The sequence below is a fragment of the Miniopterus schreibersii genome, assembly GCF_964146895.1.
Source record: "Miniopterus schreibersii genome assembly, chromosome: 3".
Classification (NCBI taxonomy): domain Eukaryota; kingdom Metazoa; phylum Chordata; class Mammalia; order Chiroptera; family Miniopteridae; genus Miniopterus; species Miniopterus schreibersii.
The window spans coordinates 85,067,563-85,086,103 of NC_138103.1; the positions used below are offsets into that span (position 1 = coordinate 85,067,563).

The 18,541-nt window shown below is 48.3% G+C and overlaps 1 protein-coding gene across 1 annotated transcript in view; it reads right to left on the reverse strand.

The window, feature by feature from the left end:
• Positions 1–5,578: 5,578 nt before the first annotated feature.
• Positions 5,579–18,541, reverse strand: part of ANKH (ANKH inorganic pyrophosphate transport regulator) — a 113,324-nt gene continuing 100,361 nt past the window's right edge. Inside the window, exons 9-12 of the mRNA XM_081131954.1 lie at positions 10,378–10,507; positions 7,909–8,032; positions 7,340–7,439; positions 5,579–6,710 (exon numbers count right to left, since the gene is read on the reverse strand). Coding sequence (XP_080988080.1) covers positions 6,600–6,710; positions 7,340–7,439; positions 7,909–8,032; positions 10,378–10,507 — 465 coding nt within the window. The 3' untranslated portion in view covers positions 5,579–6,599. The remainder of the gene's footprint in view (positions 6,711–7,339; positions 7,440–7,908; positions 8,033–10,377; positions 10,508–18,541) is intronic.

The following is an 18,541-nucleotide window of genomic DNA, read 5'->3' on the forward strand; positions in this document are numbered from 1 at the left end:
ATAGGCCATTTCCACAAGTCAGCAGAATGCTTATAGCCTTGTTATTATAGGTGTGTTAAAATACCTTCTCCATGTCATCTCCCATAGGAAGTTATAAAAAGTGAGACCCCACATTCTCTGAGGTTAAGACATTCATTTTAAAAAGAGGCATGCTTTTTACATAAAGATTGATCAGGATGATCTCTTAGATGTGGGCAGGAGGGGTTTTCGGGTTCTGTTCCTCTGGCTTTCCTGACCCGGCTAAGTTTGGCACCCTTTTTTAGAAGGGCTGTGGAGAAGTTGGGCCTCAAAGAAGTACTTTCAGCATTACTGTAGTTATGGGAAGTAAAAATTCATTTTAATACAGAGTAAAATTTGAAGAAATAGGTCATATTTAAATAAGAGAAGGTATTTAGAGAACTACCCCAGTGGTTAGAGGTTTTAGCTACTAAGGCGAAATTTTAATATCTCCTGCATGTTTGACAAAAAAGGAAATTGTAGTCAGCAACCATGTGATTTGGGCGTGTAAACAGACTGAGGGTAGAATAAGGAAATCAAGAAGCTAAAAGCAATCTCAATTGTATCCAACTGTTGAAACTTTACTTAAACTAGAGTATGAAAGCTACTTGACAATATGAGCACAAAGCCCCCCCCAAATAATTAAAAAAAGGAAAGCAGATATGAATGCTCTTAACAGTGCAAAAACTCACATCTGTTAAACGCACACAGCACCTGTTTAAATGCAACATATATTTTATATTGACCTCTGCAGTCAATTTTAATCAAAGGTCGCGCAACTATTTTAACGTGATTGGTTTCAACGGTTTAAATTAAACCCACAGTTTTGCTGTGAAACTGAAAAGCTTGTGAACTGACAGCCAGGCACACGTGGAATGACTTCCAGTAGACTTCTATTTTTAAAAAATCTGGATCACTGTGTTCTAAATCCTAGATCATACATAGAATGTTGGCCCAAGAAGGATCCTTAGCAAGAATGGCCCAAGCCTCTCATTAGACAGGTGACCAAGGTGAGGCCGGAGAGGTGTGAGTGACACGGATGGTCATGCTATGAATCCATGGCCTCCAGCTCGGAAGCTCTCCTGAAATGAACGAGGGTAGGCTTGAACAGACCCGTGTGGCTCTGTCGAGATTTCTGAAGCTCTACAACTAGCTCCCTGGTCATTCCAGCTTTAGGCCTTTGCCCTCTCAATACATGGCTAGGCAAACCAAATATATCAGAGACCTAAGGAGCTGTGTATTTGCCCCACAAGCCTTGTGGACATGGCACCCCTGGGGAAGGGGCTGCCTTGTGGTGACTGTCCATGCTGCAGGTGCTGAGGGATTGGTGTGGATGTGCACCCTGTACTCCTTTGTTAGACCGGGGTGGTTTGAACTTCACCTTCAGTAGCAAGTTCATCCAAATAGTGGGTCCCCCATGTTCACGGCCCCATGCTTCAGGGATCCAGAGTCCACTGGCTGTAATGTTTCCTCCAAAGGCACCATTCCCTGTCCCTGGTACACAGTTCGAGAACATCTACCTCTAAATCTTAGCATACCAATTTCCTCATGCCATTGGCTTGTCTGTCTCCACCTTCCCCCCTTCATGTGTACTTCTGGAGAGAGAAAGGGATCCTAGCTCTTGTGCACTTTTGTTTTACAACGACTATAGAAGCTAATGCCAAGTTTTGTTAGTGAAGTGCACTTGAAGTCATCTTAGAAAGAGGTACCCTGTAAGAAGCGTGCTGAATCCATGTGGAGCTGGCCGCTGTCTATTAAAGTGCGTCTATCTTTGCAGTCTCTTAGAGACCCTGGTTGATTACAGAGAAAAATGTTCGTTTGGAACCACTTGGACTTGGCAAAGGTAATTTAAAAAACACACAACTTGGGTCCATTTGTGGTGCTCCTCTTAGCAGAGGCTGCAACCGCTAATAGTTCCAACTTCCCCTCTGGAGAAGCAAACGACATCAACTTAAAACAAGATCTCACCACCCCTCCTCATTACTTTTCCCTTTTAGACCTGACAGTAAACTACATAATTTGTCACTCCTTTTCTGACTCCGAAGTGGGTTATTTTGATTCCATGATACAATTTCTCTCGTTTGGAACTGGAGTGCTTTTCAGACGTGCAGCCTTGACAAGGACCGGCAGCTGGGCTTTCCTGCATCTGGCCTCAGGCTTTTTCTACAACCTGCTTTACCAGTGGATAGATCAGCTGATGAGTCACATGGTGTTTTGCTGCCGCAAATGACAGAAATAGAGACTCAACCACATGGAGGGGCATCTCAAATGTTTACCAAACACACTGCTCAAAAACATGCTTTTCTATAGTTCAAATGCTTTTTATGAAAGAGCTGTGTGTGAGGGTGGCTATCTACAGGAGGCAGGCAGGAGCGGCTGGTTGTAGGGAATCGGCTGCACGTGCAAAGCAGATGTCTCAACACTTGGAAAGCCCTGCCCATCACAATTGGGGTTACCAACACACACACAGACACACACACACAGACACACACACACACACAGACACACACAGACACACACACACCCCCCCCCCCCAACAATAACAACAAAAAGGGCAGGACCTGGAACACAAAAGACCCCTTTTCCTGGACGGTGCATCACTTTGGAGACTTCATCTTAAGTTCAGAAGTCAGCTCACCTGCAAAGTGAGAGGCCAGAAACCACGGCCAGTTAAGGCACGTGCTGTCTGGGGCCCTGGTCTGCTTAGAGAGTTATGGAGTAGAAAGATTTTGAAATACAAGAAAATATTTTTCAAGGTCATGTAATTTAATTACTATAGTATAAATACTTTCTATTTTTCAACACAGGTTCTCATTCTCCCACTCTCACAATCCAGAGAACTATTGTCTTAAAATTGTGTTTATAGAAGCTAAAGGTACATAAAAAGTTAGTCTCCCCCCACACCTTCCTACCCTTAAGAAAAGACCCCCAAATGAAGAACAATTGGAGGGAGCTGTTGACTTTTTTTACTTCTTACTCTGAGATATCACTGAATAACCTTTCTGATATTTGGGGATGGACTGACTAACCCAACCCCAAGAGAGATCCAGAAAAGGCTGCTTGTGAGGGCCACAGAGCCGGGGCCTGGTTGGGAAGCACCCTGGAGGCCAGAGAACATCCAGCTGCTGGAGCTGAACCGCAGTAGAGACTGGGCCTCCCTCATTGTGGGCCTCCTGCCCCCGCCCCTCCCATGGCTATTTACTGGGAGACTCAAGGAGTGGAAAAGTGCATTTATGACGGTGGAACTTTACTTGGTCCCACCCAATATATCCTAACCAACTCTAAATGTTTCCGGTTCTGAAGGTATCAGCCATCCTTGGACATTTCCAAGGCTAAACTACCTGCTAATGCTAAAACACAACACAGAACAAAACACAAAAACAAAACAGGAAAAGAGGATTTTAGGCACAAGATGAGCCCAATGCAGGCAGGAAGGGGGCACACCTGGCTTTTATGGAGTGATGTAAACCAACAGCTTTCTGGGCCCAGATTAAAGAATCTCAAACAGGTGAGGGGTTCCTATCAACATTCAAACACATCCGGAGCCCCGTGGCCGGCGGGCCCAACCCTATTGAGGCTTTCCTGGAGCAAGCCTTGCCTGGTTCTTCCTGCTCAATTCCTGGGTGTCTTACTGGTGCCCAGGGCCACCAAGATCCCGACTATTGGAGGCAGAGCACACACATGTTTAGAATAACCTCACATATGCCCCTCAAAAGGGCAGGGAGGCCACAGAAGTTGCTGCTCTGACCTGGGCTTGTGCAGAGAAAACCTTCCACCCAGAAAGACTGCTTTGAGCTGCCCAAACTCTCATTAGCATTTAAATAAATTCCTTTATGCTCCTGTAGTTTTAGATTCTCTTTGTCCACAAGCAATCACTCAACAGGAAAGTCACACCAGGTCTTTTCATGGTCCTTGACCTGAGACCCTCACGGGCATCACACCTTTCTAAATGTATCAGCTGAGCTACCTGCAATTAAAAAAAAAACCTGTGTTGTCCTGGCAGGTGTGGCTCAGTTGGTTGGGCATTGTCCCATGCACCTAAAGGTTGCTGGTTCGATCCCCGGTCAGGGCACATGCCCGGGTTTTGGGCTCGATCCCTGGCAGGGGCATGCAGAAGGCAGCCCATCGATGTTCTGGTCTCACATTGATGTTTCTCTTTCCCTCTCCCTTCCTCTCTCTAAAAAAAAATCAGTAAAAAAATATGTATTTTTTAAAGGCCCAAAACCTGTGTTGGGAGAACGTTTCTTTGGTCAGCAAAGTCAAAAGAGTGCCCCTCCCTACTCTGAAAAGTGGGAAGACGTGCCCCCACTTCTCTGGTTTGGATGCCTTTCCTGTCCATGGTGGTCGGAATAGATGCAGAAGATCCTGCCAGTAATAGGTTTTGCTTTGGAAGGTAAGGTGTGTGTTATTGTCAGGCTGGGACCTGTGTAGCCCAAGTGAAGGAATTGTGGGAGAGGTCATGTGCGTCAAGGCCAAAGGACTTGGACACGTCCTGCACAATCCCAGTTCTGTCATCGTGGTCTGGGTCTGGGGGTTGCTTCCTGTGTTCTCCAAAATTCTACCAAAATATCATAGTCTGTGAATCTGTCACCGAGGGGGCGTGTGAAGTCCTACCAACATGTTCTAGTTACCTAATGGAGTCTCTAGTTGATCTTTCTCTGATTTAGAGAATTAGCTTTCTCACTTTTAAACTCTAACCCCACAGCATGAAATAGTCACCCATGTTTTTTAAAAAAAAAATACTGCTGTTTTATTTTCTAGTTATGTACTTTAAAAAAGCCAATACAATTAGATTTCCCCCCATCTTCTCCAGATCTGCCCCTGAAACCACCCCAAAGCTATGCATCTTGATTTTCAGTGCTTGTATCTACAGAGGAGCACATGTGGGTTTGTCCTGGTGGGGGCACCCCCAAGCATCACCGGGTGTCCAGAAATGTGAACGCAGCCCTGTGATGCTCACGGCTGACTTTATGCCCTAACACTCTTTTTTCTATGAGGAACAACAGGATCACACAGCACTGAAAACAATACATACAAAAGTCTTGCCTTTTAAAAAAGTCTTTTTTGCCCTTCCAGCATCTATTTCCATCCTCACCAGTGCCTACACCAGCTGACTCATTTATCCCTGTTAACCATGGTTAAAAATAGTTCTGTCATTTACTGGTCCTTATATTTATGTACAAATGACAGGCTTTGTAAAACTGCTACAAATACGAGACAATGTTCACCGATACAATATGTTTCAACTGCAGATATGCCGACACACAAGCAATCACCTTATTGTATTAGAGACATTTTATTGAAAATGCGAAAATAGGAAATGTATTATAGCCTAAAATAAATTACATAACATATACAGTATATATTTATATCTTTAAAATATTTTTGTGTCTAGGTTCTTTCAGTCTAGGAATTTTGACGAAATCAAGAATTTACTGAACTGTGTCCATATTTTTTTTTTTTTAAAGAAAAAACCCGCTTTCCAAAACTTAGAAAAATATACTGCACTAAATGGATTTCAAATATGTCATCTCAGGGAACATCACATAGTGACTCTGAAATTGTTTATAAAATGTCTTGCTTTATCTTGTGAGAGGGGAGTACATGTAGAATTACCTGTACCGCATAGTTATGACTAAGAATGGCTGAACCAGGTCGTACATCTACTGCAGAAGTTATGATACGGCCGCCTGGCATTAGAATGCTAGATTATGACTTAAAGCTGCAGTTCACGGTAAAAACTAAAAGTGTAGAGTTAGAGCAACTCCATTTCCCTTGCTCTAGTGCCACCTTCAGGAGAGGTGAGTGAAAAACGAGCCTTCGGGGGAAGCCATGCGGAAGGATGTGCAGTTTGGAGGTGCGGTGTGTGACGGGTGTGTGACAGGACAGGGTTACAGTTAGCTCAGGTATGTACACGCGGGCGGGCGGGCGGGCGGGCGCGGTGTGAGCGCTCGCGACCCGGGAGGAGGGAGGAGGCGGCGCCGTCGGCTGGCGGCTCCGGGGGCATCTCAAGCTTCCCTGCGGGAGATCATTTCCCTCCCTCTGCCCAGCGCGCTCTCAGGTCCTTCCTTCAGCGTGAACAGCCCGTCCAGGCCGCAGCTCTGCCCAGGTGCAGCGCACAGGCGACGATTCCGCGGTGGAGGCCACCGGGGTTGCCTCGCTCTGCACAGCCACGTTCACAGAAAGCCCAGTTGTAACCTGTTGAATCTGAAGGGAGATGCACAGGGACAGGGTGGAGCGTGTGGCCTGCTGGGCAGTGGTGGCCACGGGGTGACGGATGGCAGAGCCGTAGTCCTTTGGTTCCAAGCAGAGATCGTCCGTGGGAGAGGGGGACAACTTGGACTACGAGGCAGCTATGTCTTTTGAGTTTTCATGAAGCGGGGGCATGGAGTCAAGTGTTTTGTTGGTTTTTACAAAGCAACGGCAGAGACCATTCTCTAGGTCCCCGCCTGGGTGTGGGCACACCCAGGATGCCAGAGTTTACACGAAACCTTCGAATCGAGGCCTCTTTCGTCACCAAAACCAAAGCAACTACGCGACGGGAGAGGAGATGCTGCTGGAGTGTGATCCCAGCCGTCCCTGCAGCGCCCGTGTGCCGCGAGCTACTCATTCTCCTCTCTCATTTCCACGATATCCGTCCCCTCCTCTGCTGGAGGTATGTCCGTCATGGCGGAGTCCTCCCCCTCCACGGCTGGCCCGCTCTCCTTCTTTTTCTAGACCAAAGAAGACACGTCAGGGTGGGCTGTGCCAGGGGCACATCAGAGCAGAGCCAAGAGCAGGGGAGGCCGCCAGGGACCTGGGGAATGGTTGGGGTGACCTCACCGAGGCTGCGCCTTAGCTCGGCTCGTGCCTCTCCGTTTCGTGACTTGGGCTCTGGCTGTGTGCCTGGCACTGTGTCAGGCACTCTGGGTGATCCTGTCCCAATGACTCCCCCCGGTGCCCTTTGGAACGCACCGTCAGCTGATGGATACCCGCCTCTACCTGGGGACACCTCTTCCCCGCCACCCTGCCCTTTCTGGCGGGGCTGTGCTCCCCCCTTCTCCCCGCACCCGTGCAGTCCCCTTCCCTCGGGAAGAGCATGTGACCTGACGCTGCTCCTCCCTCGGGGCCAGCCCCAGGCTCGCTGCCCTGCTCTCCCACCCTGCCCTCGGCCTGTCCTAATTCCAGGCGGCTGCCCTGCCACGCTGCCCAACTTGCGGGAACCGGCCTCTTGATGCCCTGACCCTGCGGAGGGGGCCAGAAGGACCAGATGAATATGAGGTGTCTCAGGGAGCCCAGTCTTCCCACACTTGGGAGAGGGCTTCCCAGACACGGCAGGCGTGTGTCTGTGACCATGTCTTACCTGTTTCCGGTAGACATAGCAGGCGGCTATGGCTACCATGGTGGATTCTCCCACAAAGCCCGCGAGGAGGGAGCCCACACCCAGGGTGGCTCCGTGTACCCTGGCGATGAGAGTGCAAAAGCCGTTAGTTTGTCAAAGCTATGCTGAGGCACACAAAGCCCAGCCGGAGCCCAGGACAGGCCGGGTGCAAACAACAGAGGCACCGGACAACTGCATTCAAGGTCTGCACCTAATAAATGGTGCACTGCATGGGGAGGGGGACCTGGGCCTCCAGGCAGGGCCATCCCCCACTCCCCCTCCGGGTCTCAGCTCCGTATCTGCAGGTGGCCGGGCCATGTCCCCACCCTTTGTGAGCCCGCAGCGCCTCCCACTGTCCTCTGCGCAGTGTGGGTTTCCAGGCTGGAGGGACTGAATAACACCCCTCCCGTGGGAGACTGGGAGCCATGGTTGGTGCTCAGTGAACATTATGTATGGGCGTGACCTCGAAAGTACTTTTCTAGAATGATCTCAACAGCCTCCCGTCTAGTGCACAGGCAGAAGGGCTCACAGACCCAGCCCGGACGACTTACCCCAGGTAGGGCAGGACCACAAGGCTGGTGATGAGGACAATGATCCGAAGCACGGAGCTGGGGGCCAGGACAAAGGTCTTCTTCAGCGTCATCAGCCACCCAGTGAAATGGGCCCTCACAGTGACTAAGGGGAGAGCAGAGGGTTCGTCAGCAATGACCTACTTCTCCAGGTCCCGCAGCCTTTAGCTTCTAGCCTCTGGGCAGCACATCAGGGCCCCTGGGCAGCTGGCTGGGACCCAGACCTTGCTGCTGCCCGGGCGTCACCTTTTTCTGCCAGGTTCCTTATCCCTGCTTCTGGGCCTGGGGCCCTACCCTACCTCACCTCCTACCTCATCTCCTGCCCCATCCCTACCGCAGCTCCCGCCCCATCAGAGCCCTTAGGGTCCAGACGGTGAGTGGCTGCAGGCAGCTCCCTTCCTCCACGGTGACTGCTCCTGGGACAGTCCTGTCCACTTCTGCCCCACCCCACCCTCAGCCTCAAGCTCTGATCCTTCTTCCCTAGAAGAGAAAACTCAGAGAAAAAAGACAACTTGATGGCGATCAAACCTGATTCTGAGTGAAGAGAAAAGCTGGACCGGAGCCCAGAGGCAGAGGTGTTGGGGACAGGGGGCTGCTCTTGTCCACTTCCCCTGTTTCCTCCCAGCCATCCCCGGCCACTGAAGCCTCAGGCATCTCCCTTCCTCCTTCTCCCGACAGTTCCCGGCTATTCTGATAGGCGGACATTTACAGAGACCTCGTCCTGCCTCCCCATCCAGACACGAACTGCGGGAGGGCCGGGCGCTCAGCCTGAGAGCAGCGGGGGGCTCCGGCGACATGTGTGAATTTAGTTTGGAGGAAATGAACACTGTTATCGGCAAGAAGTGCCCTGGATGTCTAATCTGAAGCTGGGGGTGGGTTTAAGGAAGCGCGAGGCCTAGTTCCTTCTCCCCTGTGGGTGGGACCTTGTGAAGGGGAAGGAAGTGCTCACTCCTGGGGTGAAAGCTCCTGTCCAGGGTACATTTGGAAGTGGAGCTGCTGTCCTCCTGGTCTAAGGGTGTGCCCTGCCCACACTGTATTTAAGAGGCACAGACACACACTTGGGTCTGGCCAAGGGCAAAGGCGAGGGTGTGCAGATGGAATGCTAACCTGGTTGCCCTGAACCCAGAGGGTTGCAAAGATAGGTGGAAGCTGATGGCTGTCCAGAAGCCCTTAGGATGACAAGGGAGGAAGTCTGGGCCAGAGGAGAGAGAGGTGAGCCCCACCCCAGTCTAGCTGGAGTTCTCTGGGACCTCCAGCCCCTCCTCCGGTCAATACTATGCCTTAATTACAGTGAGGGCAGCCACCTTTAGGTGGCATCTCCTTCTAAAACTTGGCTCCCCAGTGTCCTGTCTCCCCTCCGCCCCAACAAGTGGCCCTGATCCTCCATTCCTCCATTTCTGCCGCAGCTGAGAAGGTGACACGGCGAGAACCAGCCTCCAGGAATGCTCAGCCTCTAAGAGCAGGGCGGCTTGTGGCCGTCTCGGGGACAGCATGGGGCTGGCGGGAGCGCCACTGGCTCTGGCCTGGCTTCATGGCCCATTTCTCAGCCTCACTGTGGCTCTCCAGATTTTGGCTTCTCAGCTCAATGATTGGGGTGGAATTTGGGGGCCATAAAATTTGTAACAGGTAACAACATGCACTTGGTACGGAATATAGTACAAAGGTCTTCCTCCCAGTCCTGACTCCCTGGGGCCCTTGTCCTTCCCAGAGGCAACCGCTGTTAGCACTTTGGTGAGTTACTGCTAGAAATGGTCCGTAGACACGCAAGCTCTTAACCTAAACATAGTATATACAGACCTACATATACGTGTGACACATGTTATAGAAAAGGCAGCATAGTAATCAACCGCTCTGCAGCCCGTTTTTGTCGTTCCATAAAGAACTACCCCCTCCTTTATGGCATACCTCCCACTACTCTGTCGGTTGGGGAATTTTTAAACCGGCTTCTATTTTGGTGATGGGCTTTTCCCGCCTGGCCATGTGCCACCTGGCCTCAACTTCTGCCTCCCCAGCAGTCCCTCTCTTTTTTTGTACCTCTCCAGGTTTTACAGTCTACCTCCCCCCATTTTACTTGTTAAATTAACACACCTAAAGATTGACTTTTGAATATACAGTTCTAAGAATTTTAATACAGGCCTAGATTCGTGTCACTAATACCACAATCAGAATGCAGAGCAGTTCTCTGCCCCCAAATTTCTCACACTGTCCCTCTGGGTCTACTTTCTTTTCACTGTGTGTGCAACCGCTGTCCTCGAAGAAACAAATTGTTCCGGTTCGATTGGTTTCTTGAACTTTCATCCTATTGTGTAACATCTTTGTGTCTATCTTTCCAATCCACTGTGAAAACTTACATTTTTGTTTGGGACATGATTGCACACATTTCCAAAGAAAGAAGACAGAATCGGGCATGAAGGTAAATAGAAAGGTGTCTTTCATTCTGTTTTTCTGTACCTGGGACCGGGAAGAAGGAGAAGATGCGCAGAGGAACGACACAGAGTTCTGCAAAGGCGAAGTCCACGCCAATGATGTCTATCAAAATTTTCTCGGAAACGTTGGGGGTCCAGAACATCACGAAACAGAGCTGAGGGGGGAAATAATCAGCCAGGTTGTGAGGAAAACGCATAAAAGAGTGGAACAAGAGAGTCACGTGTTCTGTCACCCCGCAGAGCTCAGAGAGAGGTGATCCTGCCCAAGCAGGTGGCTGGCTACCCGTCCCCGAGCCACCATCACCCTGCTTTGTCCTTACCTGGCCCACCTGCCACATCCACCCCACAGGGCCCGGGGCGGCAGGGCAGATGTGGACGCGGCTGAGTGGGTGACCAGGCCAGGGAGGGGGACCAGTGTGCTCTCATGGAAGGCTTAACCAGACTGCTAGTTAAGGGCGAGCATATTAATTAACGCAATTTTTACAGCTTTCACCAAATAATAAAAAGTGAGCATCAGAACCACTGAATCAGCACAGCCAATGAAAACGGAAATGGCAATGCTTAGGTGAACTACAGGCCAGAGAATGAGAGACAGCAGCCATGGAATGGGGAACTTTGCGGAGCAGGGGGAAGTGGGGCGAAATCATGCCCGTTCCCAAATAATTCTCTCCCTTTCTTAAGATGCAAGTGAGCGATTCTTTTCTAAAACAAAAGTGAATATATTATAAGATGAATTACGGTCTTGTAAAAAGAGAACACTGAAATTTTAGATTACCACGCTCTTTAGGCTTTGGGTAAATTAAGTTTCATGGAATTAGGCTAGTCCTATTTACAATGTCATCTTGAAATATTAAAAAAAAAAAGTGCCTTGGAGGATCTAGTACATGTTTCACTTGATAAGTGCAATGGAGTTTTTATTCTGTTGTGTATTTTTCAGCACCTGGGAAGAACATCCCCTTGGTTTTCAAAAGTGACAGATGTACTATCATTGAACCCTATTGCCTGCTGCCAGTACTTACAGCCCGTCTTTGAGATGAAGGGAAAAATACTTCCTTAGATGTGGCAACTCGGAGCTCAGAGGCTTTATCACCTAGTGGCCTGGGTAAGTAGCCCTGTCATCATTTGTCCCACGGCAAAGCTGCCAGCCTGAAACCGTGGGCGTGGTATGGCTCACGCCTACAGCCCAGGTACGGCGGCAATTTCATATCACAGCCTCAAAATGACACTGAGCACAGCAGTGGGACACAATTGATTTCCCTGAGGAATATTTTCCATGGCGGTAAAGCTGTAATGATTAAGATAAGTGAACACTGCCCCAAGTCCAGACTTGATTTGTGTCTCAGGACCCACGGAGGGTAAGTCATCCTGTGCATCCTCAGTGGTTGGAGTGAGACCCCTAGGCCATACTCTGCTAAAAATTAGAGTTTCCAGGACGATCGCTGTAGAGCTGTGTGTATTTTATAGCCAGCGATGATCTGAATCTGAGATAATGTCTCATGCTGCAATCTCTCTGTGCTTTGCAAAATCACTGTAAAGTGGCTTTTAGGTTACAACAAACCGAGGGGAAAGGAGGGTGTCGTTGCATGTCAGCCAGGATGGTGCAAGCAAGCGCATCCGTAAAGCCAGGTGATTCCCCTCTCCGGATTCTCTGCATGGACGATGGGCACCTGGAGGCTTTTTACAGTCTTGGAGGACATGACCAATAACCTTTGGAGGAGGGAATCCAATTGGAGGACACAACAATAGTGTGTGCACCCAAATCACTTGATATATCTACATAAATACTCAGGAACCAGGGCCGATGACCACAGTTCTGGCCCCTTGAAAACAAAATGTTAAGCTTTGATGGATCCCTAATAGAGCTTCCCAGGACAGCGGTTACAATATTCCATTTCCAAAATTCCACAGTGTGATTGAACTTGGCACCACTAAACCACTCTGTTCTCTCTCTGGTACCTATCTTTGCCACGCATGCCCTAAATACCCCTACCCAGGCCACATGCTCCTGAGGTGCCTCTTCAGAGTTTTCAGCCACAGAGGTCTACAGCCTAGGTGGTGTCTTCTAGAACAACTAACTGAAAGCTGTGAGCATGGTCTGGGCTTGAGCAATTACAGGTAATTATTTAAAGGGAAAGAATGCCACATGTAACAAATCGGAGCTTCCTTTTTTTTTCTGAAATCTCTGAATTCCACCCTTGGCCTTCGCTGTGCTTCCAGTATGAAAATGCTCCTTGCTTTCCAGTAAGTTCCTAAAAAAGTGACTATTTCTTGCATTTCCCAGAAAGGAATACATGCAACACAGAAGTAGGTATGGTGGTGGTTAAAAGCTGCAATACCACCCTGGCCGGAGGTGGCTCAGCGGTTGAGCATCGACCTAGGATCCAGGAGATGGCAGTTCTATTCCCAGTCAGGGCACATGCCCGGGTTGCGGGCTTGATCCCCGGTCAGTTGGGGGCCTGCAGGTGCAGGAGGCAGCCGATCAATGATAACTCATCATTGATGTTTCTCTCTCTCTCTCCCCCTCTCCCTTCCTCTCTCTGAAATCAATAAAGATATATATATATTTTTAAAAAGCTGCAATACCTATCTGCAGGTTAATGTTTCCTAAGAAAAATATTGAGCCCCAGCATAATAATCAGAGCAAATGTAACCAGTCTGCCTCAGAAAACAGGAAGCTTTAGGAGTTAACCTAACAAAGAATATTTCAGGAAAGTGTCATTCTAATGAGCTCACCCAGAGTAGTATTGACTTAGAACATGCCCTCCCAGTTGACCATGACTTGCCGTGTTCCTCAAATATTTGCAGAGCCTAACGACATTGACTTTTCTAAATCAGGACACAAACCTAATAATAAACTACTGACAATGAACGTGATTTGTTCCTTTGAGCAGCTGCAGGGCTGGCTTTTCTGCTGCAGAGCTTGCTGTCAATATTATCTCATTAGGAAGCAGCCATTTAACCACCCACTCGGTGCCCAGATCTTCGTTTTTCTATTTATCTTCCAATAGAAGGACCCAGGGCTTCGTGGCGAGATGGCTCATTCTAGGACTAGGGCTGGAAATATACAAGATGATCAGCCTGGAATAATAGTAAAAGGACACGAGAGCCCAGCAGAAAGTGTTCCCAATGGGCAAGGCTGAAACAATTTGAGCAACAAAATATACAGTGTAGTGCTGAATCATGACCCAGAGTACACAGTAAATACCCATGAGTCAATACTGATATAAACAAGCAAACGGCAGATCTCTTGCACAGAATTTCAACTAATGTATGTAGATGCTGCCCTCTCAGGGAGGCGGAGCACATCTACACCTCCCCATCCACAAATGTGGGCTGACCACGGGAACTTCCTTCCAGGGAGACTGTGGCAGGGAAAGGGGGGGAAAGTACCTTTACAGTGGAGAGACCTGGCAAAAGACCTCGGCCAGGTGACCAAGGTCAACATCAGCAGTGATAAGCCATGTTGATAGCAGGTACTATTGATAGGATGTAACGGGACTGGCATGTTACCTAGGTGGTCTTCCTCCCCCAAATCCAAAGCCTCCTCTAACCTCAGCAAAACCTCAAATTGAGGCAATTTCTACACAAAACCTAATGAGTACTCCTTAAATTCACAGACCAGAGGAGGCTAAGGAGACAAGATGGCAACGTGGATGGGGGCCTAGAGCAGAACAGGGATGTGAGGGGAAAGCTAGTGAAACCTGAATGACCCGTGGTGTTTAGCTGATAGTAACGTATCAGTGCTGGTTTCTTAGCTGTGACAAATGAACCACAGCAAAGGAAATGTAAAATAATTCTGAAATAAAAAGGTTATGAAGGAGGGGGAGGGGGAGGGGGAGGGAGAGGAAGGGAAGGGGGAAGGGGAAGGAGAGGAGAGGAAGGGGGAGGAGGGGGAGGGGAGGGGAGGAAGGGGAGGGGGAAGAGGTGATCTGTGACCTACTACCCTTTTATTTGACAGACTGTGGGATCCTTTTTCTGAGGACGAGGCACTGGCCATGACATTTCTACTTTGAACTTTGAAACCCCTATTTGTATTTCAACATATATTCATCTCTCTAGAGTGCAGTCCACTCCAGACACATCTTCTGCCTTCACGATCACTGGCATTCTTTTCTTTCCTTGTATTAGCCTCCTTGGAAATGAACCCTGGTTGGGCTGCAGTCATACTCGCGGCCTTAACACGCAGTTTCTGGTCAGATTTCTAATGATGGATTGGTTGGCAGGTCAATGAGTAATGTAACGTCTTCCTAAGGCGCAATCCATTAAGCAGGCTTTACCAATGTGTAGTTGTTCTGCGTTGGGGGAAGCATTTAACCTTTCACTTCTAAATGCCTAAGCTAAGTTATGACACGATTTTACCATAGATCAAGATCTCCAAATAGGATTATAGTGTGCAGAAGGATGGAGGAAGTCCAGCCCTTACAGATATAACACCCTGTCTAAGATGCTACAGTCTGAGAACATGGGACTAGACCCACAGAAGGGGCATCCTTCCCAAGACCTGCTTCTTCACCCAGAGTCCGTTTCTGACCTGCCCTGGACAATCCCAGATGCTTTCCCAAGAATTTGAGATTGGGACTTGAAGAAGCCAGTCGTCTCCACCAGCATTTGAACTCCAAGCACATACCAACCCAGCCATAGTGGGGCAGCCATTTCTGCACTTCGGAGAGGGTTCCACTCCACAAGGAACACTGCCTAGAGCTCTGGTTTTGACTTAGTTTCCAGAGCTCCCAGAGTTCTCGCCATTACCCTGAATAATCAGGATTAGTACTAAGTCATAGATTCTTGTCCCCTGCAGTTAGAAGTAAAACATATGCAGCTGTTATGAATTAAAATAGCTGGCCCTGGGCATCATTTTTATTTGGAGCCTTTACTTAGAAAGAAAGGTTCAACAGCTGTTTAATTGCATTTAAGTCTCCACTAGGTAAACCAGTGGATAACCCTCAACAATACCGCATACAAAGAGGTGGTTACAGCCTGGCTCTAGACTGTGTGTTTGGTGAATAAGTCGATTTACATTCTGGTTCCAGCTCCTTGCATCTCGGATGGCCAGGCCACCAGCGTGTCTGTGGCCCCGTGATCTGCACAAATGCTTCTACCTGTGTGGGGCACAGTGAGTGTGATCCATCGGCCTTCCTATTATTATTGTAAAAGGTTTCCTGAGGCTGTAATAAAATGTGAACAGTGGAGCCATCTGTGGGTGGTGAGATCAGAATTGATTTAATTTTTTTCTTTGTACTTTTCCCTGTTTTCCACAAAGAGCGTGTATTTCTTTTTCTTTATCAGAGAAACATTTAAAAATAACAGGGACCCCTGTATCTGTCAATCTAAACATGTGCTTAGGACAGGGACGTGCGAAGTCTTGACTCAGAGAGAGGGGCTGACAGCTGGGCTTTCTCAGCCAGCATCCTGGGAAACTTTGTCCGGTATCACTCCACGGAAGGCACACTAATTTGATTTACATGGGAGTGGAGGGGCCCAAATAGGGCAGGACCCTGTCAGATAACCCCCACGCCTACCTTGCTTGAGTTTTCAGAGAGCTGATATAGATCCAAGGAATGCCATTTGGCCTTTGATTCTTAGCATCAAATTGCACTGGCTGTACACAGGTGGCATCAGGGTGCGTGGGGTGGGGAAGTTCATTAAGTGTTTTGTGGGTCATGGTCATGACTCCAGCTTTGCTCCCAGAGAGCCATGAGAAGTGGTGAGTAGAAGAGTGATGTGAACAGATTGTCATTTAGACCGGCTATGTGAGAACAAACTGGGGGGAGGGGAGACAGGGCAGAAGCAGGGGTCCCATCAGGGGCTACTGTGACAGTGAGGGGAGATGGCCTTGGGTCACCAGGAGGTGAGAGATGGTGGAATTTGGAGATACCTGCAGTCAGCGCTAACAGGATGTGACGAGGGACCAATGTGGGATATGAAGGAGAGAGAGTGATGTGAATGAGAGTATCTCTGTCTTCAGGCTGGAGGCCTGGCTGCCCTCTGGGGACCCTTGTCCTGTCCTCTCCATGGTTTCTCACTCTCGCTTGCTGACTGTCAACTGAACTAGATGGGGTCGTTTCTTAGAGCCTTCCTAACACTACCAGCGAGTTCAGGAGAAGTCACCACATCCACTATGGAATGACACAGCAGTCTATAAGGATCACTCCTAGAACCAAGGTGAACTCCAATTTTGAAGGAAAATATGCCATTTTATTAGAGTGCAAATGCCTAATGTGTAAAATAACATGTGAAAATGGCCAATGAGCCCACTTTCTGGGGAACAGCATTATAGAGGGAGACAGGGAGTGAGCCTGTAGTAATGGCCAGAGGAATGGGGTAAAAGCCATGTGGGTGGGCAGGAAAACCGCAGCAAGCACAGGAGAAAGTCATTATGAGAAAGGATCATTATTATTACAATATATATACATAATATATAATAATATATAGCATTATATATTATTATTACAATAATATACAGTGAGGAGATGCAGGTGACTTTTTATGTAAGGTCAGGCAGGTAAAAATTGTATCAGACTGAAATAGATGGAATAAACTCCATCCATTACTGAGAGAAACAGAGCTTGGTTTCCAGTTAAGCTAGGAAGCTTGGATACACATATTACAAAGTGTTTACACAGTACCTCATATTCCCAATGTGGCTTGTGGGCCATCGTAACTACTGTCACACACCTATCTGGAATATTTTCATAAGGGAGTTGACGCAACCACTATTATAGTACATCTAAGGGTAAATGGTTAACATTTTCAGATGTAGTTTTAAAATCAGTTATTTTTAAAGATTATGAAAACTAAATCAGCCCAACTATCATTTAGATTTAATGAAACTGCCAACAGACACTTCATCAGAGCACTCTGTTCCTTTCTAATCTAAGTGACTCAATTATTAGGAAGGCAAAATATTAATTCAAAGCAAAAACACACTTCAACCAGCAGGGGGTGCCACGCACCAAGCCTGCAGAGGGCACTCTGGCTGTCAGACTTCTGCCCATTCCATCTACCTGCAGAGTGTTTAATTCTTTCCTGTTCTTACTGTGATTTGGAGAATATTTAAAAGGTTCCAATCCAGCTTCTGTTTAGCCTTTACTTTTTCTTGACTGTTAACAGTCAGACTGGAACTTGCTGGGGCTGGGAGCAGGGGGATGGGGAGGAAGTGTTCAACGGGTCTAGAGTTTCAGTTTTGCAAGATGAAAAGAGCTCTGCGGATGAACGGTGGCGACGGCATAGTAACAATGTGCACGTACTGACCTGCACACGTAGAAATGGCTCAGATGCTAAGTTTTATGTTAGAGTGTATTTTACAATTAAAACTTTTATTTTTTTAATTGGAACCTGCTGATAACATCCTAGTGTGCTCCTTCATCTGCTAGTTGTTTTAAGAGTGCACTGTGGATTTGTACTGTCATTTTATCATGAGGACTTAGGTAGAGATTTGGGGACCAGTCTTAATTGCTTTAATCTCTTCTGAGTTTCCCTGAAAAAACCAGTCAACTGAGGCTCTGGAGACAAGTGTGAAGGGAGGGCAGAGGGTCGGTGGGAAGGAACTTACTAGTCATTATACACCAAGAGCTTTCCACAGGTTATTTCATTCAACCCTCATAATATCCTGGGTGAGTGGCAGGATTTTTTTGCTCCTTTACCAAGGACACCAGGGCCTGGAAGGGCTGTGTGACTTGCCCCAGGTCCCTTTGTTGGTAAAGGGTGGGGCCTTGGGGGCTCAGAAGCCTCGCTCCCTCCATATTTCTGGGATGTCTAAGGGTGTCCAAAGGGCACACACTATGCTCCCAGGGGCGCCAGATGAGAGTTTTCAGTTGTTTCTTTACCGCTGGTCCTTTCTGTCTTCCCCCCATGCACAAGAGAGTCATTTTCTCCGGGTTAATGTGAACAATGAGAAGGCAGGCTGGCGGCGCGGGGGTGGGGCCGCCCAGCAGAAACAAAGCCTCAAAACAGGCTGTCCTTGTTGGAGACACAGGGTCAGCGTGGCACGGCGGCCAGGGCCCGAATGAGGCGAATGGTGTCCCTGCGGGGCTGAGTGACAGCTCATGGGTGAGGTCAGCAACAGGAAGGTGAGGCCGGGTCACCATGCTAGTGGGAGCAGCATAAACTGCATTTTAAGATCAGCTGACCCTCACTGAAAGGGACTGTCTCAGTGTGTCGCGGAGATAACCTGGGCGCAGACATAGATA